The following is a 27,768-nucleotide window of genomic DNA, read 5'->3' on the forward strand; positions in this document are numbered from 1 at the left end:
TCACCAGCCTAGCAGTGAGTTGCTAATACAGCACAGCAACTTGTCACAGCAGGTCCAGTCAAAGCTTTAGCGGCGGCTAAGATAACCCGGGATAATAACCAGGCTAAATCTGCAGGGAGCTATAGAGGATTAAAAAGGTAACTAAGGTACAAACCAAGCCCAGAGGAGCAGCGCCGGGCTGTGAAGCGAATTTTCTTTATGGCCAAATGGCGGTACTACATTTTCCGTGTCCGTCACGTGATGCCATTGGGCCCAAAAATACTTTTTCCCATAGACTTACTTTGGGAAAGAGACATCTGTAGCTCAGCAGATAATTTTTTTTTAGGTAAATCAACTAACCAGTATGAACACTTGAATAGCCCTTATTTAAATCATGAGGTCCTAAAAGTTGTAAAATGCAGTAATAGCCGAATTCAGAGTTATTTCCCTTCCGGCGTTCATGTGAATGAGCCGGAGACCGCGGCTGGACCGAGGGTTGGGAGGCGGAGTTAAAGGAAACACTAGTGCGCCTGCTCTATGGGCCCAATGTATGCGGAAGATCGCTGGATGATCCGGGTTCTTTGTCCCTCGGCAGTCGAGCCATTTTGGCTTTAGGCGCCACTGGGCAACTTTCATAGGAATGAACGAAAGCCCACCTTCGACGCTGTAGCCACTTCTCTTTATACATCCATGGTTCAAACACTAGTTAGATCTTAAAGCTAACAGGCAACCATTTACTAAAGCGCAGCAAGTCCAGACCTAACTGTATCCTCCTGAGAAAGAACGGCGTCTTAACATGAAAAGAAACAGCTCACAAAAAGGTCCGCTATGATCTGTTAACACTTTCTCAAAGAGAACAAACATGAGACCAAAGAGAAATCCATTACGATGTAACTTTCCTCTTTCTCACGCTAAATTACCCGCTATTTCTGGAGGCCTTAGTGGAGAAATTCTTTGATTGCACCAGAGGCAATACGACAGATCTCATTAGCAGGGAGTTTTATGCTCCAAACTAAATGTTTACTTTTCATGTGCATCTGAGCTCAAAGAGGGCGGAAACACACACACACACACACACTTTGTAAACCATGTTCACAGGCCCTTCTGCGTGGAATTTTATCAGGTTTATATTTGGATCACAAAATGGGAAGGGCATGGAGGCAGTTTGAGATATCACAGGTCACCTTCTCTCATTGCATACTTTACCATAAAACACTCACACGCACACACACATACATCTATATATATATATAATATATATAAATGCACACAGTGAGGATGGGGAAAGCCAAATGTTGATCCATTCCAGGCCACCCTCTCCACTCAAACAGCGCTCAATCGCCAGTGCCATCATGACAAATGTACATAGGCAGAGTATAAAATATACAAAGAATGCACTAAGCAAGATAAATGGGAAAAGGTACAAAGAAAAGGAGAATGATGAAGGACACGGAGTGTGAACTAGACTCGGGGAAAAGGAAGAGAGAGCGAGAGAGAGCTGCGGAGTGAAAAAGAAGGCGGAGAAAGACATGCTCATATCTGAAGTGCAGATTCTGTCACCACCACTGAGATTTAATTTGCCGTTTAATTATCTGACTGTGCATCTGTGCAAACACCCACATCCTCTGCTGCCTGAGCCAGAAACACACAGACACTGCTAACTGAAAAAGAAATAGACACAGACACACATGTGGACTTTAACAGTGGGAGGCCTGATGTCTAAAACACTATTATAAATTGAAAAATGCCAGAACAATAGAGCATGTAAGTTGAGGCGCTACAAAATGTGAGTGTGCGAGTGTGTATAAAGATGATTAATGAGCAGAAGAGTGATGCTGTTTGTTTAAGAGTTGTACTGCGGGCAGCGTGACGGGGAGCGGGGGATTGTGGGAAAGCTGGATGTAATGTATATTCAGAACTATCAGGCCGATCAGGGTGATCTTGTGCCACTGCATCTTGGGTAAACAGAGTGTTTGTGTGTGTGAAGGAGACTTTACATTCGTATGCTTGTGTGTCCTTCAGTATTGACTAAACAGAAGGAGACAAGGCAAAGATTTGTGTCAGTCTGTGTGTGGCATGTGATCTGAAGGTGACAGATGGCGCTTGTCACAGCTTCAGCGGTCGCAAAACCGTTTACCCAGGAGGCATTGCTCACTGGGTTTGTTTTGATGAGGAGGAGCACCAAAAGGAGATCGCGTTACCACTCACTCATCGCCCCCACATGGTTCGGCCCCCCCTTTTCTTGCTCTGTCCAGATTGTCTGTCTCATACTTGAAGTACAATAAACACTCCCTCTGCTTTATTCACAAACACACTCCAGCGTTTCCACTAAGATAAACACACACATTTTGTCGCTTGTTCGTGCTCTTCCTCTGACTCTCCCTCTAACACACACACAGTCATTTTTCTTGTGTAGTCGCTTCCTGTGCATGGAGAGAGTGCTGACAGATGTGGAGGTAGTAGTGTGAAGGAGACATGGAGCGGAGAATGGGCTTGGTGGGGAAGCGGGAGATTGCATCTGCCGCCAAGACTGGCAAATGCAAGATCCACTGCAGCACATATCAGCCTTCACACTGATAACAGCAGAAAGAGGGTGCGATACAGAGAGAGTGAAAAGTTGGGACAAATTTTTTTTTTTTAAACGGGGGCAAGAGGTTGACCTCGAGGTGAGATTTTGATAAGCAGCTTCTGTTTTCGCTCACACTTTCAAACAGGCCCACAAGCATTAAGAAGCTGAGCCAGCGCGGGTTATTTTAAGTGTGAGATAAGAGAGACAGTGTTGCTTTCATCCACACCGACCACCAGAGCTCTCTGAAGTTGCCCTGATTGACAGGCGTGACTGTGACACTGCGTGCACAGTCACACACAAGCATGCTACATTCATACATGAGAGAGTTTCTTCTCTTACATCCATATGTCCAAATATAAATCTAGATTTGCGAATCGAGTTATTAATGTGATGTTTTTGAGGGAGAGGATATTGGATATCTGATCTGACAAATTGTCTGTGGGGCGCCATTGCTGTATTTTGCGTATAAAGGGATAAGATTCAGCATTAATTATTCCCATTTTTTATTGGGTTTTGTTGCAGCTGTTTGTATGTATGCCTAGATGTCCTACAAAGCGCACCAGGCTCTGAAGCATAGATCTTGAACTTGTCACATGAAAAATTCCACTCATGACCCATGGTTTATGTTTCATGTCAACCAGCTGTCTCTCTCAACTTTCCTGCCTCTGTGTGCCATATAGAAATGTGTTAGTGCAACTTTATTTTACAAAAGAACTCCCTTGAGTGATTGTAACCCTGAGCTGGTACAAATTCAAATACTTGCTCAAGGACGCATCAGCAGGGTGGACGTTTGCCATTTCTGTGTTTTGAGGCCAGGCTTTCCAGCTGAAAGATGGACTCCCTACTGCGCCAAGTTGTTTTGAGTTGCAGCTAAATGGAGTGTACTGAACGGAAAGCCTTCGTCTGCGTTTGGCATGAGGAAATTTTAAAACCGCATCACACAAAATCATATTGAGAATAATTCAGTGAGCGTGAAATCAAGTGAGTCATGTCATTATCAGAGAGACAGCTTTTATGTGACTTTTTCCTTAGTTCTAGTTGCCATTCACTTTCATTCAACTCCAGATGAAATGGTGGAATTTCTAGAGATTTTAGCTTGATCAGTTCAGCCACTTTGCTCACCATTCCCACCACTCTTTTTTTGTTTATACTGGATTCTTTTAGACATCAGCACCTCTCGGCAATAGCCTAAATCCTTCATTGCTAGCGTACATCTTGCCTCAGAATTTTTTTCCGCATGAAAATATTTCTAAGGGATTAGAAAGGTTTCTTTTCTGACGTGTAGATGCAAAAAATACGTGTTGACTTCATGATAACGAAAATCTCGTCTTGTGCTATTTGATCTACCTACATCTAGATGTAATCTCTGTAGAAGTGTTTCCCTAGGAAGACATAACATAACATTCCCTTTAGATGCAGTTAAAGCTCATAGACAAGAATTTCAAATATGTATAAGCAATAGCAGCAGGGCAAGACAATGAAAGAAACAACTTGTATTATGTTATCACTAGGGCTGTCAAAGTTAACGCGATAACACAAAATCGTTTTAACACCACTAATTTCTTTAACTCATTAAGGCAATCATTCTTTTGGAGATTGTAGTGTGCTCAGTTTTAAAGCTTGAGTGAAGATACTGGCATCATATGAAACTAGAAAACCTATGGAATCCACTGGTACCAACATCATACATGTCACATGTTATAAAGGTCATACTAGCTTGTCGCGAAGGAGGCTTAATAAGGCTCCAAACTTGTGCTAAATTTTGGCAAGGAAAAACTGTCATGGTTTTCAAAGGGGTCCCTTGACCTGAAAATAAAATGAAAATGTTGTTGCTTGTTGGGCTTGAGTTTGCCATGTTACAATTATTTTTTTATGCTAAATGCAGTACCTGTGAGGGTTTCTGGACAATAATTGTCATTCTTTTGTGTTGTTAATTGATTTCCAATAATAAATATATACATACATTTGCATAATGTCTCATCCTCCAACCCAGACTACAGTACATTGACCAGACAGCAATCCGACTTTGAACTGTTCACTGGAACAGTACAGTATGTGATAAAACATATAAGAGGCTGCTAACAAAATCTTCCAAACCATATTAACAATGATCCACTTACAGTGCTAACTGTATTAGCTTTCACCCTCTGCTAATTGCATAGGCAATTCTCAAGCTAAAGTACCTGTATTACCCTGACATTAAATGTTCACCCTGTCCAGCTCAGTTAACTCAGCGTGGAAAGTGGCCTTGCACGCTGTCTGGCTCGTGACCAGCCAGACACCACTTTGATGCGTGTGAATGTAAAATCACCACTATTTCCTTCACTAGAAGGTGGCATAATACAGGAAAGCTTCATAATTATAGGTGTGAATTTGTGCAATTCAATTTTAAATAATGACCAACGTTAAAGTCCTTTCACACAGGATTCCAATTGGATGAAATATCAACCACATAGAGGTCTCTAATTCCATGTTGATCATGTTACAGACAAATAAAATCCCTCTTTGGGCCCACAAACAAGCGCTCACACATAAACACCCATACACAAATACACACAAGTACACACACAGTTCCGACACTTAAAGTTTATGGAGGCATAATCTCCCCGGTCGCACATATAAACAAACTCCGTAAAAGTGAACACCCTGTGATTGTGTGTGTGTGTGTGTGTGTGTGTTTGAGTGTAAGCACTCATGTGGGAGTCAGGGAGAGCATGTGTGTGTGTGAAAGAGAGACAGACACAGAGACACATGACAGTAATCAAGCCATTTAGGTTAAGCAGTCACACATGAAACCTGAACGCAAAGAACACATAACAGGGGCATAAATCTAATTTAGACCTCAGATCTCACTCTAAATAGCAACAGGAACATACGTACATGTGTACATGTGAACACATACACAGTCTGTGCTGGCTTTTAGCTACAAATAGGTTAGATAAAGAGACACAAACAGTGTGAGAATACTGTGTGGTTGTTGAAAGCCGGGTACTGTGTTTGAATGTTGTGAAAGAGACATAGAGAGAAGGAAAGAAGTGATAGTTCACTACTTCTCTTTTCATCCCTTTCTCCAAAGGGACACCAGAGACTTTAATTACCTGCACCTGTGAGCACACAAAGAGCCCCACCCACCAATCTGGCTGTGGACCACACCCTAGTTCCCACGGTAACCTGCTTAAGACCCCCCCCAATCCCTCCTACACACACAGTCCCAATACTGTACAAAGTGTACACAGACGTGAATCAAGCAGGTCGGCAGGAGGAAGATAAGGGTCTACTCACATCCAGAGAGTCCTCATTGACGATGATGAGGGACATGCCGTGCGTCACCAGACGACAGGAGTAACCTGAGAAACAGAAACAGACAGTGGAAGGTCGAGAGTGGGGGATGGGAGAGAGATTAGATTTACGCAAACCCAAAACACAGGTGAAAAACTGGTCTCATGTACAACTGGATTTGCAAAATCCTGCTCCACTCTTTCACACAGACGCTATCTGACTCCATTCCCCTCCATCAGCCTCCGGCCATCATCATATCTCTATTGTGGTCTGTTATACAGTACATAGTTCAATTACATCATGCACCAATTAAACACAGCAAAACCACTCACTCACAATTACTCTGAATGCTGGTGTAGACAGCAGTTCGACCACAAAAGGTGTGTAAAAAAGTAAGAGACAATTTGCACAGTACAGTCTCAAATGGTGTCCAAACTTTTACACTAAATTTAGTTTTTATGTGTTGTCTTTCTGGACATCTGCCACAAACTTCCTCCACAACTGCCACAAGAAACCAAAAGCACTAATGTCATTGCTGTGCAACTTTAAGTTCCTTCCACCCTGCATACATTGGACACTAGAACATTTCACTGACAGACTGGGGACATGTCTGGCATTTCACCTCACACATAATGCCCCCTATTCTTCTAGCCATGATTTAATAAACTCCACACAATACATAGTAGTTTCCTACTCTGCTGCAAATCAGGCTGCAATGACAAAGGGACTTCCTCACCATCGCTGGATTTGCCTACATCCCTGGCACATACTCCACTAGAAGCACCCTCACAGCTGCTTGTGGCAGAACTGTCCTTCCTGTGACTTATTGAAGGGTGCATTCATAAGCCAACATTCAGTCCGTTTTAATCAGACTCTGATGCAGTTCAACCCCTGGTGCAGTTTGTATGGCCAGTTGTGAACGCAGTAATCGTACTCTGGTGTGGACCAAGTTTCCAAGCGTACCAAAATGCAGGCTGCCTGCGCGGGGATTTGTTGAGATGGACACAGGTAAATGACAGGTTAACATGAATGGGAGAGGACATACAGAATATGCTGAATAAAGTCCACGAAAATAGCGTCTATTAAGTCATTCAAGATGAAGTGAAGGAGAAGGGATTCGTGCACACAGCATCAATGCCGAGTCAAAGTGAAAAAACTCTGACAGCAATATTTCAAAAACCATGATTCCCTGCGTACACGTGGCAGCTCTCAAGACGAAAAAGATAAATTTGCTCCTTCGTACACGCCCCTCAGCAAATACATTTTTTATTTGGTCCGCTTTAATTTCTGCACTCTGAAACCAAATCAGACTAAATAGAAAATGAACCAAAAGTATCTATTTCACTCTGATTCGGACTAGCCAAACGGACTATGGTTTGAGAAAGCACCCTTAAAAATCACATTTTGGCCATAGTGTTAATTCCAATTGCCTTCCTCTCACTCTCACCTATGTTGATGGCAGTCTCCTGCTTGTCTCCAGTGAGGACCCAGATCTTGATGTCGGCCCTCATCAGAGTGGCGATGGTCTCTGGCACGCCAGCCTGCAGACGGTCCTCTATGGCTGTGGCGCCCAACAGTAGTAAGTTCTGTTGGTGGACAGATAAAGAGACAGAAATAAGACAGTGAGAACAAAATATGGCACAAAAGAGGAAAGTAGGTTAGAATAAATGATATTTGGGCAATTCAGCCAAACATCCCCCCTCTGTATGTGAGGCCTCTTTCTCTCCAGAGAGCATCATCCATATCTAGTTAGAGGCTGAGAACGATGCCAGCAAGTTCACTTCAGTTGGTACAGCAGCTCGTTTTAGACCTCTGTACCAACTCTGTGTCTTCGTGCCAAAAAGTAACCCATTACCTTTCCCCCCCTTGCTTTAATTTGTTCAGCATTTAAATGCATGTGTACCCTCATTAGACACACTCGGACGCTCACACAAACACTCGCACAGACACACAAGTTAACACTACTGTGTTGTTGACTCCAGTTTTATGGGGCTTTTGGCAGGCTGGTGAAGGTAATTGCCCTTGTGGTCTCCCAGTCTGAGCTCCCCTCCTCCTCCTGCTTCCTCTTTTTTTCCTTTTCACTTACTTTTCTCACCTAGACTCTCTACTCTAAATCCTTGGTTTTCTCACCTATTAGTTCAACTCTCTTCTGAATATCCTCTCATCTGAAATCTCTATCATTTTGTTCACTTATTCCCCATTCAGTGCCATCTTTCTAATCAACCAATACAACATTTCCTTTTAGAAAGGAGCAGGATCTGTCTTTACATTCTGCTAAAAGAAAAACACACACTTCTTAAAAAGGGAAACTTGATGGTGTATTGCAATTAACGGACATGATGAGTAATGAAGGAGCATTGCGTTTATTGCAGTGTGAGAGTCAATGGAGCCACTCTGCCACCTGCTGGCAAACATGAAGTGTGTGTTCGTGTGTGTGATTATGCATCAGGAAAAATTTGATGACATGAAGACTTTTCAGGACTCTGCTTTGATTTCAAGAAATCTCACATAAGGTTGGAAACCAACAATAGATATTACTACAAATAAAGAGATGGTGCGTTTACCTTTTCCAGTAGTTCAAAACACTCCTCTAGTTTCTGAGCACGGTCTTTGATCACAGTGCTGACACGATTGTATTCCTTGAGCCACTCCTGGTAGGCATCTTCCTCCAGGTCAACGTAGGCAAAACACAGAGTCCTCAGTCCTGGACAGATGGAAGGAGGATAACGATCAGTGTGATCATGGAGAACAGATTATGTTTCTAACTGGGAGTGAGTGGTTGGAACGCTGAGAAGCAGATAAAGTAGAATGGAGAAAACTCAGGAAAGATGGTTCTGAGGTGGGACCAAGTAATGTCAAGTCTTGACACTTAGACCCTCGGATCAGTCCCATGACAAGGCCAACTGGAGAACATCTTGCGATGGGATCACACCAGCCGCAACGCCAGATCGGGCCAGGGGCATAAAGTGGGGGGGTCAATGGCCCCTTCCCTATTTCCTAACCTCCTACTTCTGGCTCCCATGCTCGGACCAATGATCAGTAAGGAAGTCAACACAAAGATAAATGGATGTCCAGTTAAACAAACAAGTATCTTTTCCTTCTTACCTTCAGTAGCAAACTGTTCCAGATGAGCAATAGTTAAATCATTGTACTGGGACGCCTCAGTCAGACGCTCAAAAATGACATTATCCTGCAAAACAACAAAATGAGCATCAATGAAAAGTGTTCAAAGACATTTGGAGTTGTGAATTACAGCTTTAATGAGATAAACATACAGCTCCTTTGCAGTACAGCCGTAGCTTCCCGTGGGGAGTTCTGACCACCACAGACATGCGTTTGCGGTTACTGTGAAGGAAGCAGTGGGTTTAGTTTCAAAACACACTACAGTCTTATATTATTATTTACTGACTGAGAAGAACATTTATGGGAGTATTACCTGGAAAACTCCAGCACATTCAGAAGCTCATAGCTCATCTCTTTTCCTCTCTGAAATAAACATCAAAATGTCAGCTCCTAACTTCGCAAAAAGCACCTCTTACTGCGGTAAAAAACCCACAGATACACACTTACAGCTTCGATTATGACTGAATGCGGGGTTCTCGCGGTGAAGACAAAGCCGAGCCCTTTGGCCCCTTTGACCAGCGCTCCTTCATCTGGCGAAGAGGCCTGGTAAATTAGCTGGTTTTCCTCTTTCTCCGGGACCACCGTGTGGCACACTGCCATCATTGTCAGGAACTCACAGATCTGAGGTGATGTAGGCTGAACACATACATACATACAAACACAGTGGACATAGTTTTTAACAGCATCCTGTAGTCATTTTTAGGCAGAATAGGTTTGCTTCAAATAAAGAAATATGAGAAAAGCTTCAGAGACACCTACATGGTTCTCGATGTTTTCGACAAGAGTTGGGTCGTCAAACTCTGTAGAGTTATTGCTGCTGGACGGCAGATTGCTGTGAGATGAGAAAAATTATTTTTGACATTCAAATAGCATTGCAGGCTAAAATATGTGATTTTTTGTCAACTTGTTCTTCTGATTAAAGCATACACAGTACATTTATTTCTCAAAACATGCAGAGCCTAAAACGAAGAAAAGAATATCAGAAAGGGGAAGATAGATGAGAAGGTCAGAGGAGAAGGTCACTAACCTGAAGTCCTCCATTGATCGATCACATTCAAGATCAGGGAAGTGGCTGCAGTGATGAATGAGGTTGAATTGGAAAAGGAATTAATCAGTTGATGAGTTGGTTAGTTCATTTGATCAAGCATGCAAGAGTTCAATCAACTAAATTTATTAACAGCTCATTCTTTATTACAAGTTAGTCTGAAACATGAAGAGATTAAAAGGTTACTCAGCGCTAAAGTGCTAAGAGGCAAGAATGAATTTACAAAAAAAAAAAAAGAAGACTGACCCATATGTGATTCCCGCAATGGTACACTTCTTGAAGTGCATGACGTTACAGGTCAGAGTTCCTGTCTTGTCGGAAAAGAGATACTTCACCTGGAAAAGACAAGAGGTAATGAAAGGAAACACAGCACATTTTAACAGGCGCATATTGATTGAGTGTGCATGTAATGGTAACTTTTGGCGTTCCTACTTTCCAATCCTAAAGCCACTGATTATAAGGAGGGGGAAGAACTGACCTGGCCCAGCTCCTCATTAAGATTGGACGTCCGAGCCACGGCCGGTGTGTCTGTCTCTGCGTAGTACATCTCCATGTCCTGAGGGGAAAACAAAACAGGACTATTTGACTACTTGCAGTAAGTTCATTTGAAAACATGCATTATAAAACACACATGGACCATACCCAGTTGATGAAGAGGGCCTGTGTGAACTTGACCACCTCCAGAGTGACCAGCAGGCTGATGGGGATCAGGTTGTTGTACAGGATGATGAACGTCAGCAGGTTATATGCAAAGTTAGTGGAGATGTCACCTGCACAAACACACGATATTCACTTATTTACTGACCCTTAAATTGTGTATTAATCCCAATTCATTACTGTTAGGAGTTACAGGTTGTGTAATGTGTTATCTGTGTGTGTGTATTCTCACCAGCTCGGGACAGGTACCAGCAGGAATCTTCAGTATGTACTTTGTTCCAGATGGCAGCGCCCACAGAGCTGATCAGGGCCATGACCAGCAGGATGCCAAACAAGACCAGGATCTGCATGTTGGTCACCCGCTCCACATTAGAGCGCTTCAGTGGTGCCTTGGTGGAGTTCTGGCAGGTGGACAGGTCAATGAATACAACACAAAGACACTTGCATCAAGATGGTGCTGGATGAGGGCACAGTTTCATTGAGTTGCAATGGTTTCTCTGGGGAGAGGGCCACTCGCTGCAGCCTTTAAAACACTTTTCACTAATTTAATTTGTCACACATAATTACAAAATCATTTTTGGCAGAAGAATGTGTCCAAACACTTGGACTTGGATGTGCCCCCAGTTGTGAATGTATCACTCAGTTAAATGCTCTAAATTATTCATATGAAGTTCACAAGGAAGGAAGATTCTAATTATTAAAAACTATCAAAGGAAACTTGTTTTGAAACTAAGATTTACTGAATTCAGACAAGACACTGTTTACCTGCATCAGTTTGGAGTCATGGCCAGTGTAGACAATAATTCCCACAACCCACTGTGTGTTTCTCAGCTGGGCGCCGCGCAGCAACACCTGGTCTGGACCCAGGGGAGCTGGACTGAGGAGAACAAGGGAGGCAATCAGCAACAAAACATGATAAATGCATGCCGATTTAGGGTGACCTACATTTTTTTGGTTATTTGTGAGTAAAATTCAGCAGTGTTTTTTGCCGTCCATACTATCGGTGTAGCACTTCTCAAGCTTTACTTTTTTTGCCTCAAATTTTTTATTTATACAATCTTTTGTACATTTGAATTCATGAAGAATGAAAATTATTTTGACAGGCTTAACTTTCCAAGTTGACTTTTAAATTGTATCTCTTTTGTGCTGGATGAGGCTATAAAATCTATGATAAGTTTTATCCTACTGTCTTGGCAGTCTGTTTTATACAAATATACTATTTGAATACTATTGGCTTACAAGTTAAAAACAACAATAATAAAATTTAGCATATAACACTGGCAATACAGTTGCTAATGTAAATTAATAACTGGTGTATGGGTGTGTGTGTGTGTGTGTGTGTGTGTGTGTCTCACTTCAGGTTCTCCAGCCGCAGTGTGCCAGTGAAGTCATACAGGTGCCTGTTGGGGCCTTCGCACTCCAAACGACCAGACAGTGCAACCAAATCCTCCAAGCTCTGAAAAGCAGCCGTGAGCGAGAGACCCTGGAAAAAAAAGAAAACATGACAAGTCAAGTTTACCGAGTACATTACGGAAAAAGCAAGGTTCATACAACAAAACAGGTCAAACTCGGATAAGAACAGGAGATATAAAGAGAACAAGAACTACATTAAACATGACCAAATCATATGTGTGACCCAAGTGCAAATGTAAGGATAGTGAGGAAATAAGGTTTCATTTGATACAGAGTCCTGAAAGCCAATGACAACATTTTGCAACATCTTTTTTTAATTTGTTCATTTGCATTAGATGTTTCTAAAACAACACATACTACCTACAAACTTAGATGAGTGGAGAAGCTCCTCTCTGACCATGTGCAGAATCCAATGCACTGAGAAATCTGACAAACTGAGAGATTTGCCCCGGTGTCATACCTGTCTGATCTTCAGGTTGGTTTCTCCATCCAGGTTGGAGGTCTCAGTGTAACACATGGCCTGCGGCTCGCTGTGGAGAAGAGGCATCAGAACATTGTAGTGCTTAAAATGATTAATCCATCAATCAACAGGAAATCAGTCAATGACAATAATCGATTAAAGAATTATCTTTTTAATAATAACGTTATTATTATTGCACTTCTCAAATATGAATATTTGCCTCCTTTTACATGATTTCATACAATTTTTAATTTTAGCTTTCAACTGTTGATCAATTTTAAGACAGTACTTTAGGTTCCTGCAATTTAAGATTGGAATTAATCATCACATTTTATATAGTAAATGATTAATCAAAAGACTCGTCAACAGATTGATTGATAATGAAAATAATCATGAGTTGCAGCCCTAAAAAGTAGTATAACACACAAACAATTAGAACACATATTAACAGACAAATGCATAATGTGTGCTCACACACAAACACGCACAATCATACACACTTAAGTCTGACCTGGAGGACAGAATAACCATGTCAGCTGGAAGGTGCTGTCCATTGGTCACCTTCACTATGTCTCCTACTGCCACCTTGTGGCCAGGACGCAGCAGTGCGACAGCGTGAGAGATAAAAAAGGTGGGGAGAAAGAAAAAGAGGGGTGTTAAGGAAGAGAGAAAGGGGGAATAGGAGGGGTAAGGGAGGGAGACAGACCGAGGAAACAAGAGGCAGGTTAATTAGTGACCAACCGAGAGGCAGCCAATAGACAGAGGAAGACTTGAGATAAAGTGACAGTTAGCACAGCGGTGCATAGCTTTAACTCTTGATTTGGCTGCAACAGAGGCAGACCACAATAAGACACAAAGATTACAAGCATGTAGATAACAGAAAAGAGAAGAGAAAGCCATTCAGTATTAGCCTTACAAATCTGTAGCTTTTAAAAAAAAAAAAAAAAATGGGAAAACTTCTTATGACACAGAGTTCTCTCAATGAAAGGGAGAATTTCAGGGAAACTACTTGTCACCACCTCTCGTTAATATGAACATTATTGAGTTAGCAGGGCAGCTGGAACAAATTCCTTCACCTTTTCTGACCCTGAATAACAAGGGGCTACATTCCTGCTCTACACCACATAACAAGGACTCAAGTTTGATTTGATTTGACCTGCTGGAGCAAGACTGTACGCAGCTGGACTCAAGTTAATGACTACATTCAAGATTGCACTGGAAGAAAACGCTTTGTGTGATACAGACATAAGGTTCACTGGTTCAGATGAACTGCAAAAAAACGAATTATTCAACTAACAAGACTTTGTGGAATATTGGATAAATCACCCACTAACTCACTTGTTATCTGGCCCTAAAACATCAATACCAATTGAACGAGTATCTTTTTACTGTCAGGGATCAGAGACAGATCCTGACCAAACCCAGACTCAGTGACTACAGTCTAGCCATAAGAAGTATAACACGAGACATCCTGGAAACCAAAAGACGAGAAGATATGGAATAATTTCACAACAGGTGAGATTGAGACAGGTAAGTAGCTCCTTTGAGACAATTTAATAATAAAATAAGCCAATAAATCTGATAGTTAATCCCCAATTTTACATTTTTATTTTATTGCTGTTCCTGCTTTTGCAGTATTTTTTGACTAATTGCATTATCTTATACCTACATTATTATGTGAATGTTTTTGCTTTAGCTGATTTAGTTTTATTTGCTAATTTACCTAGTTTTTTTTTTCTATTTTTAGAAGAAATGTAGCTTCTTACAGTATTATTTTAAGCCATTCATGCCAATAAAACTGAATTGTAAAACCGAGTGAGGTAGAGAGAAAGGCAAAGCATAGGAGTGATGAGTGAGAGAGCAGCAAAGATGAGGTCTGTGATGATAGTGATACCTGTTTCCAGATGATCGTCTGCCAGGCTCCGCTCCGCAGCACTGAGAGACAAGGACAACACAGCCATCAGTCAGCCTATAGAGCGACACTCATACAGTATTCATAGCGACTAAACTTTTTGTCTGGGGCCTGCACTATAGTGAGTGACAGACAACAGCCATTCACTCAGCCATGAAAGGAAAACAAAACCCACACAAATAGACGCAAGCACACTCATGGAAAAGCGCACAGACGGTTGATGCACGTTGACAAGCACAGACACGCAGACGGTACCTGATGTCTTCTTATTGTTTACGGTGTTGTCTGCTTTGTGTCTATTCTGTAAAGACACAGATTAAGACGTATTAGCTTTTAAGATACTTTTAAGGTGTAACTTCTGCCCATATAGCAGGTGGTGCTGTGGTACTCACATAGTCCTCTATGATCTCTTTGATCCCGGCCACAGTGAGGATGAAGATAAGGGGGACCAGTGTGGTGTAGCGACCGGTTGGTGATACATCAGGGATTTGCTGATAAGAGTCAAAAGAGGCAACACTCAGAAATCATTGCTGACAGTGAGTGTTGAGTAGCTTAAAGCACCCATAATGGACCACCACAGTGATGGCACAGAAAACAATAAACAAGGCAGTGGAGTATAATGTGTGAACTGTATAATGACTCCTTGATGGGTGGGCAGAGCCATGTGAGCACAATGGAAGGCTGTGCAACTTTTCATGAGGCTAACACAGAGTAAAAAAAGTGCCCGTCTTCTCCTACCATCCATGGGGAAAACAATATTGTCAACCAATCAGGAAGCGACTACAGAGTGGGATTAGTGATTATCTTCTATGATCAAATTTCTTCCTTCAGTTTAGAAACAGTGTAAAAGTTGCCATAGGACTTCACATGTTGTGAGGAAAATGATTAATATAAACAACATGCAATATTAAATTTAGCAAATGATTAAATTAGTAATATGATCTAATAAATATGTATTGATTAGGGCTGTCTAAGTTAACGCGATAACGCATTGACACAAATTATTTTTAACGCCACTAATTCCTTTAACGCATTAACGCAACTTGTGGTTTTTAGGTTGTATTGGGGCTCAGTTTTAAAACTAGAGTGAAGATACTGGCATCATATGAAACTAGAAAACCAAAGGAAACCAACCATGTCATACTAGCTTGTCGTGAAGGAGGCTAAATAAAGTTGCGCTAAATTTAGGCGAGAAAAACTGGCATGGCTATTTTCAAAGGGGTCCCCTGACGTCTGACCTCAAGATATGTGAATGAAAATGGGTTCTATGGGTACCCGTGAGTCTCGCAGTACCTGTGAGGGTTTCTGGACAATATTTGTCATTGTTTTGTGTTGTTAATTGATATACAATAATAAATATATACAGACATTTGCATAAAGCAACCATATTTGCTTTATCCAATTTGCGATTTATCGTGATTAACTATGGACAATCACCCTAATCAATCAATCAACCCTAATATTGATAGATTTATTCTGACACAAGCCTATGATTTGACACATTTGTGTATATTTATCTATTATTCTGTTCCTTCTGGCTTTCAGAGGAAATGTACCAAATCTTAGAAAACAACTCTCAATAATCCATAACTCAAAAATAGCGGGGCCTGTGGGAATCCTGGAATGTTTTAAAGCAGACATTTCAGGATGTGTCATCTAAAACCTGTGTGGGCCACTAAATCAAACCAAACCCAAACAGCACACGGAGCCAACGGTGCTGATCACCATTGTTAGCGTTTTGTGTGTGGGATTTACCTGCATGAGTGCGATGAACAGGAAGAAGGCGTTGGCAGCCCGCCTGATCTGCTCATACAGGAACCGCGGCAGGAAGGTGAGAACCCCATACTTGGTGGTACTGCAGAAGAAGACAAGGAGAAAGGAGACTTTATACGTTGTTTACATTCAGACAGATGGAGGCTGAGAGCCAGATAGTCCATTAGCTAAAGTCGGAATTCATGCATAAATTGTGTGCTAATGATTTTTTTCACCTGACACGGTTAAACAGCAATACCTTAAAAGGTTGAATAACAGACTCTGTTTGTGTTTTAATATTGCAGCACTTGAAAATCTATTAGAAACACTCAATTGTGCTCAGAGAGACTAAACAGAGCCATTACGGGGTGCACACACATCACACCTATATATAGGCCGATACTTTAAATCCAGCAAACTAAATTTAGACCCAGAACCCCATAAAATAGGTGCAAGAAACCTTGGCAACCTCACCTTGTCTGTCAATCAACTGCATTGATCAGACAACAGTATTGATTAGCCTTGTTATAGCCAGGAGCTACCGTAAGAGCTTTTAGAGAAGTTAAAAATAAAAAAAGTCAACCTTCAAGTCAAGGCCTGCCTTGTTTTTCGTTTTTTTCCTGTGTGGCCTGAGTGAAAAGTAAGAGATTCTGCAATGGCATTCGTTTAATGGATAGTGTGTGTTTGTGTGCGTGAGGGCATTGAGTGCACGCACTGAATGGGAAAACACACCCCTCCATCACAGTTCACGATCTCCTAGGAGATGAACCCGTAACCGCTTTTTCCGTCTGCCTCACTCACACAGACACAAAACTACAAAGAGCAGGACATTACACACAAAACAGAGTAGCAACAGCTGTTAGTCTGTCACACACACACACTCAGTGGCCTGACCCTGATGCTCTGGATACCTCAGAGTTAGTGATACTACACCTATGATCCAGCAGATAAAGCTGCTTTAATCTAATCAAAGGCAAGTGATATCGGACTCCACACACACACACACACTTTTCAACTGGGCCAGGCAAAAAATAAAAAGGAGGAAAAAAGGCTAAAACATTGGGCTGTGTTATTTTTCATACTATAGATGTCCAACATGCTGGTGTGGTTAACAGCTGTTAGCTGCAGGGTAGATGCTCTCCTGCTGCTGTGTGGCTTTGTCATGTTTTTTTTTTCATAAACAAAAAGGTCAGTGTTCTTCATATATTATAGGCCAAAAGACAACACAGGGCTGAAGTCAGAGAGGAGTCATCCCTCAAAACACAATCAGGTACATTTGTTGAAAATACAAATGTTTGTAAAATAATTGTCAGTTTTAATTTCTGCCACAAGTTTGATTTAATTGTATAAGTGTCAATAGCATGAATGTGTGACTTAGTTAAACATTATTAACTTACATTATTTCATGTCTTTTCCTAAGAATAATCGAGCAGGTTACTTTGCTGCTGTTGTGCACAGGAGTGCAGCACTAATGGCCAGTTTGGATAAACAACTGCATACAATGAAATATGGATGTGGAGGACCTTGGGAATGGAGAGGAGGTGAGTTGAGTGTACAGATAAAAGCTACAAGGCTTTAATCTAAGAAAAATCAATAAGGCTATTGAACCTTTCAAACATAAACTAAAGAGTTACAGGAACACAGGGACATCAGAGGGCAACCCTCTGGAGCTGGAGTGCTCTTGACTCTCCAATCAGCATGCAGCGAGGGGCAGAGCACCACATGTGATCCAATCAGATGAGCCAGGGAGCTCTCGACTTAATCTTATTCGTAGAGTTGAAACAGGCTCTTTTAAAAGTGAATTAAATCTCCTGGCAGTAATGGCAGACCACTGAATGTCAACTGACTAATGACAAGCCTTCAACTCACAGAACATGAGCCCAGTGCTCCCTGTGGCGCCAGGCACAGTTAGTACATACAAATAGGAATAATAAAAGATAAAGTCCAGGGACAAATTAAATTGGCTTCTGTCTAATTCAAACTCTAATACAGTTTGCCTGACTGCGACTATTTATGACCACAACCGAGCCCATAGAATATGCAGACGACAGCTGGGATGATGCTTATGAAAACAGACTTGCAGTACGTGATATTTGGCCCTGCTCATGACCCTACCTATGACATATAACTACACACAAGAAGGAAATTCACTCAGATGTTCACTGTTGTATAGTGTTGCTTGTAAGTGTAGTAACTTTACTTTCATTGGCAGCCTTACATATTTATTAGGACATATTGATTAAGCAACACGGCCATGTTAAATTGTCAAGCCAAGCACTTTTTCCACTGAGATTCAGATCAGCCTCGTACGTCAGGGGCCGCTGCAGAGTTGCAACTTAATAGGTGAGTTATTAAACAGCCTTATCAATAGAGTTTCTCCTGTAAAAGTGTAGTAATTGTAAAACGAAAATGAAAACTAAACCTAAAAAAAACGTTTTATTTTAAGTTACTGTGATTTAAGGCAAAACTAAAAATTGGAAATGTTTCAGAGAGGAAAAAGCAAATTCTCAGAAGTCCAAAGTCTACTTGTCGCACGTGGCATGCCGGGAAGAAGAAAAAAACATACAAGCACATAGGCTGTCCTTCAACCTGACAACATGGGTGTAAAGCCCCTCTGAGCAAATATCCACACAATGCTGGAGTGTCCTTTAGCAAAGACACATGATCTCTTCAATCTGACCCTGCACTCTGACCTCAGGCAGGCAAACAACCTGTATTAAAGTGAATACAGTCAAGATGAGCCTCTGAATAAAACTCAAAATAAACAAAAGATATTGGATATGATGACCAGAGATTTCCATATGTCCAGTGATATGTAGCCTATACGTTGCAATGGCTGATTAAAACTTCTGGGAAACAATTTAAAACATTAAATTAGTTTTGATCTACTCTTTACTGGCTATAGGCTACTATTTGACTTCCAGTATACACCATAAAAATCAGTGCACACACAGCATGCATCATAGCAAAACGTGCAGTATAGGTAAAAAAGCCCAGAGTGACACCTACCTGACATGGTTGTCGCAGAACTTGGTAATCTGTGGCCGGTTGAGCAGCACCGTCCGCGCGGTGGCGTCTACGGGATCCGCCTGGGAAGTAGTCCCGGACATCTCATCATCTGCCTTGCGGTAACCGCCGGACGAGCAAGCAGGTCCTGCACCGTTGGATTGATGGGAGAGAGGCGAGGCTGAGTGAGTGGTGAGGCAAGTAAGACAGAGATAGAGGTAGAGAGAAAGAGAGAGAGAGATAGAGAGAGAGAGACAGAGACATAGACGGGAGACGGTTTACGGTTCAAAAGCGAAGGCGACCAATTAGTACTAGAGGCTACTGTATGCTGATGTATGCTGAAGCCGGCGGGGTCGATTCAATGACGTTTTATAACACCCCTCCCTTGTCTTTCAGTATTATTATGCAGGTACCGTCAATGCAACACACGCGACAACCCACGGGACCCCCCGCAGTATAATGGATGTGCTGAGGGATGCACAATGGCGAACAAACACACCCGAGTTTTGTCTGTTTTATCAGCACTTGTCTATATGTAACACAAGAGAGAAGACCTGGTGTACATTGCTGTCATTAACAGGCACAAATTAGCATTAAAAAAAAAAGTGACAGAAGAGGATGCAACACGCTTCTTCTCCTGCAGACTCTCTGCAGACTCCCTGCCTGGCTTTGTCGTCTCCAACCATTTTAACGCGTCGTGATCTCCGGGAGCGGGACATTTTTGCAACCTCGAGTGACGGGATAACATGTGCACTTCTGCAGCAGCGGGGACATTGTGGGGATAGTGAGAGAGCAATGCAAACAGGTCTGCCGTTTACTCAGCTGGTACAACAACGAACAGGCGAACCTGGGCGAGGACAGATGCAGCAGCAGCAGCAGCACGCCTCCCGTGTGTCCTCTCTCCTCCTTCGGCCTTGCTGAAGAGGAAACTCCCGGTGAAAGATACTGGCCCGCCGAGCTCCGCAGCCGTGTCATCTGGCCCACCTGCACGCCTCGGGAAAGTCTTTATATCGGGGAGCGATTTGAACGATCTCCTCTCCCTCCGATTTTGATGCTGAGCGGCTCACAACTGCCAAGCGCAGACAACAGAAGGAACCCATATGGAGCTCCTTCAGTGCTGCAAAGCCGGGGCTCTCCACTTTTAAAGGGCCAGAAGCCTGATATCGCTTGTGGTTAGGCAAGCTGGCTCAAATGACTTCCCTGAGGCAGGAACCATCCATCAGGAGATCACTTCACGTCACTTTCCCTCCACTGCGAACACCAGTGGTCACTCACTACAGGTTTCTCTCCACGTCTTTCTCATTCGTTTGCATAGATGCAGATAGTGTGTGTTACCCTGCATCTCCAGTAATTACATAAGAATATTATCTATAGTGCATTCATCTGGAAAGCCACAGGTAAGCCAATCCTGTCTTTATTCTGATATTATTCCCACAAGCCATCATAATGATGAGCTGTATGATGGGATTATTGTAATTCTTTGTTCGGTTGTATCATTTCTTGGGATCTGTACATTGTGTGTGTGTGCGTCTTTGCTGTGAGGCTGTAAGTTAAAACAACAGCAGCCTGATTGCATAAATAAATTAGAAACGAATAAACACTGCCAGGGTTTGGGAGATTGAATTTCCACAGTCCTGAAACTCTATTTCTGCAGCACTACAATCCTTCAATAGACGGGTCATTCTCTCCCCCTCATCAATAACCAAAATATCATTATATTCCACTCAGGCTTGTTGTTCTAGGTGAGGAATTGTAAGACGACCCACACAAAAGTCCGTCAGGCTTATCTGCGCTATTATCGCTGTTGACACATCAGACTTCCACTTTTTCATTGAAAGAGACATTAAGTTGAGTGTGTTTACAGGAAACGGCTACGATAATTACATTTTCTTGAGTGCAACTTTCAGTTTTTTATCGTAATATACTTAATTGCCATTCTACCATTGCAAAAGAAACCTGCTTGAGATTTTAAGAGCTCAAACACCGTTAAAAACTCCAACCTTAGTATAGTGCTTTACCACACCAGCCAACAGTGTCTGCACAAGGCAGAGAGCAAGGGTCAAAGTCTGTCCAAGCAAAATGGTAATAATCAGCCTATCCCTCATCTCTGTATCTCTGACTAGGCTGTTACCTCTGGACCTAACAGAGCTATAAGTCACAATCAGAGTTCAGCACTACACACTGCAAATGGCACTGAGGTCAATCAAGATAGCGAGTGATAGTGAGGAAATGAGTAAGGATGATACAAGGCTAAAGGTAGTGAAGGGCGATGCACATTGTTACCTTTATAATGTCATTTTCTCTTTCACAAAACAATTCTCTTTCCTTTTCATACCGTTCTCTCTTTATGCCTTGTTGCTTATTTCTGTTCTTGCAGAGCTACTTAATGTACTACTCAACACAGACCTGTACTCCTCCTCGCCCCCTTACCTTCACCTTTTAACCCGTCAAGACTCTACCTTTCCAAGCAGATCAATAACGGCTTTCTCAGCAGCCCACTTCAGCTCTGATTCATTTCTGAGGGGATCAATGTCTCAGTTACTCATCTCTGATGGAGTAGAGGCGTAGTCACCTCCGTAACTCATTACTGATGCAGCACGGATGAGTCAGCAGCAAACCCCAGCAGAGCACAGCCAGGTCAATTACACATGAAGCACCCAGGCTAGCCGGACAGGTATCCATAGGTCTGATAACCTGCACCCAGAACAGGTAAGACTAGACTGATCCGCCCTCAACAAACACTCGGATCTCATACCCTGCCAGCAAGATACTACAGCTACCCATTTGGTTGGCGAAGCTTAAATAAGACGTGTCCCCTTTCTTTAAAACAATCCTGTGCATTAATTAGTCAAACTTCCGTCCATTATGCAGTGAAGCTTAATAGCCCCTTTACTATCTCTCTAACGTGAATACCTGGAAGCCTAATAAACCAAACACATTTTACACAGTGGGCAGATGAAATCAGTAAGCATAACAGGGGTAGTGCAGTCTGAAAATGCAGACATTTAAATCCACCATGCGTGTCATTTGAAGAAGATGTCACTAATTCACAAGCTTCATAATATCTTAATATGGAGTATTAACTTTGTGTTTTGGACTGAACCCAAGCTGCTCTGGCTTTGGGCCAAAGTTTCACTGTTAAAATGCAGGCTAGGCTACTGAATAATGGATGGAGACAGGCTGCATAATTCATCTACATTTTCCAGTATGGCAGAGCATATTTCACCAGACGCTCTTCATTGGTGCTGTGCCCCCGTCTTCACTCAAGAAACGTCTCCCATGTCACCCACTATCACAGTGCCTCCCTCGGTGGCTGTGTCAATTAGCGTTGACTGCCAGAATTGTGTTTTTAAATGACACAAATGCGTCTCTTGGAGATGCTTACATGTTTAATTCAATCATGTTTAACAGAAATGCACTACACATCCTCCAAACACCCAGCCCAGAGCTGAAATGAGCCAGAAAAGAAATAGCTACTAATCATAACAGCAGTTATGGTAGAATAGTTACAATTATCCCCAGCTGTTGAAGCACTCCAACCCCCACAAGCCACACTGATACCGACAGATACTTTAGCTGTTTCCACATTTTTATTATCTGAAAAACTGTCAAAACATTTTAAATGCAATTGCACTTGTGCAGCTGAATGTGCGTGGCAAATCAGAGTATATTGCACCTACTTTGCATATTTTATCCTAGCATGTTTTGTTTTCCTCCACTTGGCAACGTGGACGCAAAGTTTTTGGAGTCATTGTCCCATAACTAATCTCTGTAAACAGATATTGCTAAGCAACGGGACAAGATTTTGGTATCGGAAGCGTTGTGGTTTCTGTTTGTAGTCCATTTGTAGTCTGAATAGTTTTGACCAATCACGTTTGAGCGGTCTTTGGTTGCATGCAGGTAAACAGTCCGTGTGGAGAGCAAAAATGCAATCTCGGAACCCATCGACTATCTTCTGACCACGCTTTCAATTTTTATTAGCTAAAAAATAAACTGTTAACCGAGTGTAAACTGGCTACTTGTGAAGCACTCTGGTCATAGACATCGTCTCTCAACTCCATACTTGAGTTTCAAGTTGCTAATCAGACTGTAAACACTGACCGGTGCACGAAAGAGGAAGTCTTGGCCTGGATACCCATTATCCAGATAGCTGCTGGCTAACACCAGAACCCAAGACATACTGGCTGTTGCCTCCAGAGGCTAAATCGTCAGCAGGCCGAAATTGCCGCGTAACAGCAAGGTCTTGCTGTGACAGCCAGAGGCCCCGTCAAAGTGCTCTTGAGCTAAACACTGAACCACAACCACCACACTTTAAATCACTTCAATTCAATTAAACAAAAACATATTAAAATATCTTCCCCCACATGCTTCTGTCTAGCCCATAACCCTGCTGTGTGGTCAGAAAAGCATTACCAACAGAGCATCGTCTGCCTGGGCGAGCCTTACGTCCCATGGCTGTCCTGGTGTCCTGGGTGAACCGCAGGCCCTATTTGCAGGTCCTGGTTGACCTAGCCTCAAGCATCCCCAGTGGGTCCATTTGCCACCGTAACGGAGTAGGAAAGTAAGGCAACAAAGCCTCTTATGAGCCAAGTGAACGCGCATGATAATCCCCTCTGTGTCTGCTCTGCAACTTCACCTGCTGCTAATCCATAACCTGATAATCCTACAGGTGAGACTGCAGCACACACACAAATACACATAATGTATGCATATGCACATACAGACACACACTGACTGTTTTATGGGTCACACACAGGTGAACATACATCTCTTAATGCCAGAAAACATGTAAGGCTGCATGCAGCTTCTCCCCTGCCCCCTCTCTAAATCCAGCTCAGGCACTTATGTGTCATACACACATGCAGCAGTGTTCATGTACATGCTCTATTCAGGCATGCCATGTCCACACATGCATGTGTTGTGTTCTACAGCATGCATATGTGTTCATATTAAAAGTTTTGCACAAGGACCCCGGTGCATATCGATCTGTCTTCATCAGCATGGTCTGACATGAGTGGCCAACCCGCTATCTACAAGCACATGCAGTGAAAGGGTTAATTCCTGTTCAGCATTCATCACTCCAGGCCCTGAGGAGCTACAGATTATTCAGGGTCCGCAGCAGTAATAGCTTGTCTTAACCTTTTCAGACAACAACCAGAAACACTCTAGTAACTAGGCATTGTAGCTCTTGAGGGCCGGGGGTTGAGAGACACCTGCTCCTAGCTGTTGCGCATGGCCACATGCACCGTGGGACTCCGGACACAAATGGGGCGTCATCCAGTCTAATTCGAGCAAACTCACTTTTGTCAAACCTGTCTGTGAGGCGGGCACGCATGGTAGCGCTGGCACCCTCGCCTGGGTCCTGCAGTTCAGAGGTCTCCTGCCTAATGGTGGTCAACACTAACTGCTCTGTGGGCGCCAGAGAGGCCGCGGCAGGAGAAAACAACACACACAAGACAGCAAGTCAATATACACATTCCGCACACAACACATCCATGTGTCAATAACTGAACTATAAATGTGTTTTTTGTGTGTGCCCGTCGATGGAGGCATTACTAGTGGGATGAGATTCATGCCTGCATATGAAAGATGTAGACCTGAAGAGTGGCACATAGAAATGGACTTGACCAAAACCTTGTAGCTTGAGCAGGAGTGCCCCCCTGTGTCCAACTTATGCAAATACATCATTGCTGCAATTTATTAGGCCTCTCTCTATCTCCCAAATGGCATCTTCTGTAGCTTGGCAGCCATGACGACCAGTCATTATCTTTCCAAAACAGATGTATTGTTGACAGTTGGCTGAGCTGCATGATTCGCATAAAAGACAATCTGCAAAAACTGTAAGACAAATTCATTACAGTTTGCTTAGCTTCATATTGTGAAATAATGCTAAAATACTTTTTTCTACAGTATAATGTGCTTTCTCAACCAATGTGTGAAGTGTTTTATGAGTTTTTGAGTACTCATGTATCAAAAGTGCAATTAGAAACATGACACTCAAATGTTGGTCAGAGTTTTTATCACCCACTATTTATGGTCTACTTAAATATAAACAAATACTATTATTATTCTGTGTGTGAATGTGTTTGAGAGTGTGTGAATAAATGTGACAGATTGGTAGCTGCAGACGTCATCACCAGGGATATGGCAGCTCGCTAATTGGAGCAAAGAATCAAGAGGTCAGCCACCAAGAGATTACAGTAAAGGCAGCAATGTGAATCCAGGAGGGAACATATGTACATACCGACCGACATACTACTGCTATGCTTTAAATATGGCAGTGGTAAACACTTTAATACAACTTTAAGATGACAGAACCAAAAAAAGGTCTCCACTATAGTTAGTGAAAGTCCCACATTAATTGTTCCGATACAAACAAGAAGAAAACTAGTGAATGTCATAACTGAATCTCTGCCGCACGGCTAGGTCAATATCGCATGATGACAGACATGTAAAACAAACAACTGACAACAGTGGTGTGACTCCTTTGTTAGGCCATCATATATTCTATTTATACAAAAAATCAAAATGACTCAAAGAGAGAGTTATGTACTTTTTTGTCTGTCAAAAATGTATGCTTCTACCTTTTGAAACTGGTGCTGAACGCCTTTAACCTTTGACCTGTCTTCTGGTTAAAAAAAATGTGCTGTCACAGTGTCAAAAGATCCAGTGGTGTATTCTTTTAACGACAAATAAATATCTGGGAAACTCTGGCCTGAAGACAGTGTGGCCCAGTTGGCGCTCATCTCTGCTCATAATTTGCCCTGCTTTCTATTTCTGGAAGCTGCATGAGGCATGCAGCCACACACATCATATACACACAAACACACACAACAGCAAAGCAGCCTGACAATATGCCCGTCACTATTAAAAGCCACTGGATGAGCCAAACACATGCTCCTCTCTTCCAGGACAATCCAATCCGGTGTCTGTTTGCCATGTGTGGAATCATCAGATGCAGCTTTGTGTTTAAACATCCCCATCCTCTCTCCAACTCCTACTCTGAGGAGAATATGCATATTTCTCCCCAAAAAGTGAGCCCTCACTATACAATTTGTCATGGGGGATTTATTTAAATTGACGGCTTGGTTCGCACAGCATCTCGCAGACACAGGCCCTATGTGCGCAACAGCCCGAAACACCTCTCTCCAACACATGACTGTGTCAAATGCTGTCAGGTAAACACAGGCTCTGGATGTGGATGGCCTTCAGGTCAGGTGCGATTCATCCCCCAGCATCTCTTTAGACAGTCACGTGGATTTGTTAAGTCGGCGAGGTAATAGGCTGTTCTTGGACTGATCTGTAGGAGCTTGGGTTTTTGACGTTTGAAATGCAACATAATTTATAATCTTTCTAATATTTAAATATGGAATAATCTAGGCGAATAAATCCATCAGAAAATACGATGGATAGGATGCAATGCAGGAGGTCTAGATAAAAGAAGCTGTTGCAACAAAATTATATAATACCATAATGATGCCATGGGAAAAAAACAGTACATTCCTTTAAGAGAGATAAGGTCACACAACAGACTCACATTCATCCTATCAGGAATAAATATATTGTTTGTGATGTCAATGCACAGCACGGATCACTTAACTTATCTATATAAAATTACCAATTTATGTAAAGGGCATAAATGACAGCTTGGTTTGCACAGCAGGCACCTGCAGTCTGCTTGCCCTTGCATCACCAACCTGTGCCAAAAAAAAATGAGCTTGACTGGAAGATAAACACCGGTAGGCTTACAGCAAGTCACCCCACATGCATGCCGCAGTCCCGGACAACACCGATCCGCGTTATTATGCCAAGCACATAACAAGATACGCACATATATACAGGCCGCTATATCCTCTGGAATTTTAGGCCTGTTATCAAGCGATTTTACAGTAAGATGTCACGAATTAAGCGGTGGGTGGAAGCTCAATCGAGCGAAGATTAAATAATGTTTGTTTTTTAGCTTACCTCCCTCGCTGTGTATCTTCTTGGGTCTCCGGTTGAAATACATCTTGCTGGTGGTGAACGAGTGTCAGTGAGGCTGGGACGAGGAGGCCGGAGCGGTGGCATGCTCATGGCTCACCGACCGAGCAGAGGAAAGCTGCTCCGGGCCCAGGCTGCTGCTGCTGCGGCCGCTGCTGCTGCTGCTGATCGGGGGTCATTATTTCTCGGTTGGACCGCGGAGGTAATGTTGTACAGTGCAGCTTACAGCACAGCGTTGATTCAGACGGAATAAAGAAGGTGCAACTTCCGGTGCCTGCTTTCAAAATAAATTACAATAAAGACAAGTGGAATGTGATCAATCTTCAGTGTAATTAATTAATATGTGATTTTTTTTTGTACCTGTCAAGATCCGTTTCGCAGTTTAATCATGTCATGATACAACTGTAGATAGGATTAGGTTTAGCCACATTAGCTAGATTCATTTTTAACAGTCTCTTCTGCACTATATTCACTTTTTTAATAGTCGTGTATCACAGCTGTTACCCTGCACTATATTCATTTTTAACAGTATCTTCTGCACTATATTCACTTTTTTAATAGTCCTGTATCACAGCTGCTACCCTGCACTATAT

General features: G+C 42.4%; 1 protein-coding gene across 12 annotated transcripts in view; it reads right to left on the minus strand.

Annotated features, from left to right (window-relative positions):
• Window positions 1-27,768, minus strand: part of atp8a2 (ATPase phospholipid transporting 8A2) — a 54,779-nt gene that overhangs the window by 24,710 nt on the left and 2,301 nt on the right. Inside the window, exons 2-26 of one of the 12 annotated variants that reach the window (XM_037757053.1) lie at window positions 27,536-27,577; window positions 27,161-27,449; window positions 24,497-24,604; window positions 19,199-19,343; window positions 16,193-16,292; window positions 14,830-14,928; window positions 14,693-14,738; window positions 14,420-14,460; window positions 13,037-13,110; window positions 12,526-12,595; window positions 12,008-12,135; window positions 11,418-11,529; window positions 10,885-11,053; window positions 10,638-10,765; window positions 10,474-10,551; window positions 10,242-10,330; window positions 9,978-10,022; window positions 9,710-9,782; window positions 9,398-9,586; window positions 9,264-9,313; window positions 9,103-9,172; window positions 8,933-9,017; window positions 8,392-8,531; window positions 7,275-7,413; window positions 5,831-5,895 (exon numbers count right to left, since the gene is read on the minus strand). In XM_037757053.1, the coding sequence (XP_037612981.1) occupies window positions 5,831-5,895; window positions 7,275-7,413; window positions 8,392-8,531; window positions 8,933-9,017; window positions 9,103-9,172; window positions 9,264-9,313; window positions 9,398-9,586; window positions 9,710-9,782; window positions 9,978-10,022; window positions 10,242-10,330; window positions 10,474-10,551; window positions 10,638-10,765; window positions 10,885-11,053; window positions 11,418-11,529; window positions 12,008-12,135; window positions 12,526-12,595; window positions 13,037-13,110; window positions 14,420-14,460; window positions 14,693-14,738; window positions 14,830-14,928; window positions 16,193-16,292; window positions 19,199-19,343; window positions 24,497-24,604; window positions 27,161-27,203 (2,286 nt within the window). In that variant the 5' untranslated portion in view covers window positions 27,204-27,449; window positions 27,536-27,577. Of the gene's footprint in view, window positions 1-5,830; window positions 5,896-7,274; window positions 7,414-8,391; window positions 8,532-8,932; window positions 9,018-9,102; window positions 9,173-9,263; window positions 9,314-9,397; window positions 9,587-9,709; window positions 9,783-9,977; window positions 10,023-10,241; window positions 10,331-10,473; window positions 10,552-10,637; window positions 10,766-10,884; window positions 11,054-11,417; window positions 11,530-12,007; window positions 12,136-12,525; window positions 12,596-13,036; window positions 13,111-14,419; window positions 14,461-14,692; window positions 14,739-14,829; window positions 14,929-16,192; window positions 16,293-19,198; window positions 19,377-20,042; window positions 20,273-23,608; window positions 23,742-24,496; window positions 24,605-27,160; window positions 27,453-27,535; window positions 27,578-27,768 lie in introns of those variants that run through there. The other 11 variants (XM_037757049.1, XM_037757050.1, XM_037757052.1 and 8 more) reach the window with 11 other exon arrangements.

Source organism: Sebastes umbrosus, chromosome 21 (genome assembly GCF_015220745.1).
Source record: "Sebastes umbrosus isolate fSebUmb1 chromosome 21, fSebUmb1.pri, whole genome shotgun sequence".
In the NCBI taxonomy this organism is placed as follows: domain Eukaryota; kingdom Metazoa; phylum Chordata; class Actinopteri; order Perciformes; family Sebastidae; genus Sebastes; species Sebastes umbrosus.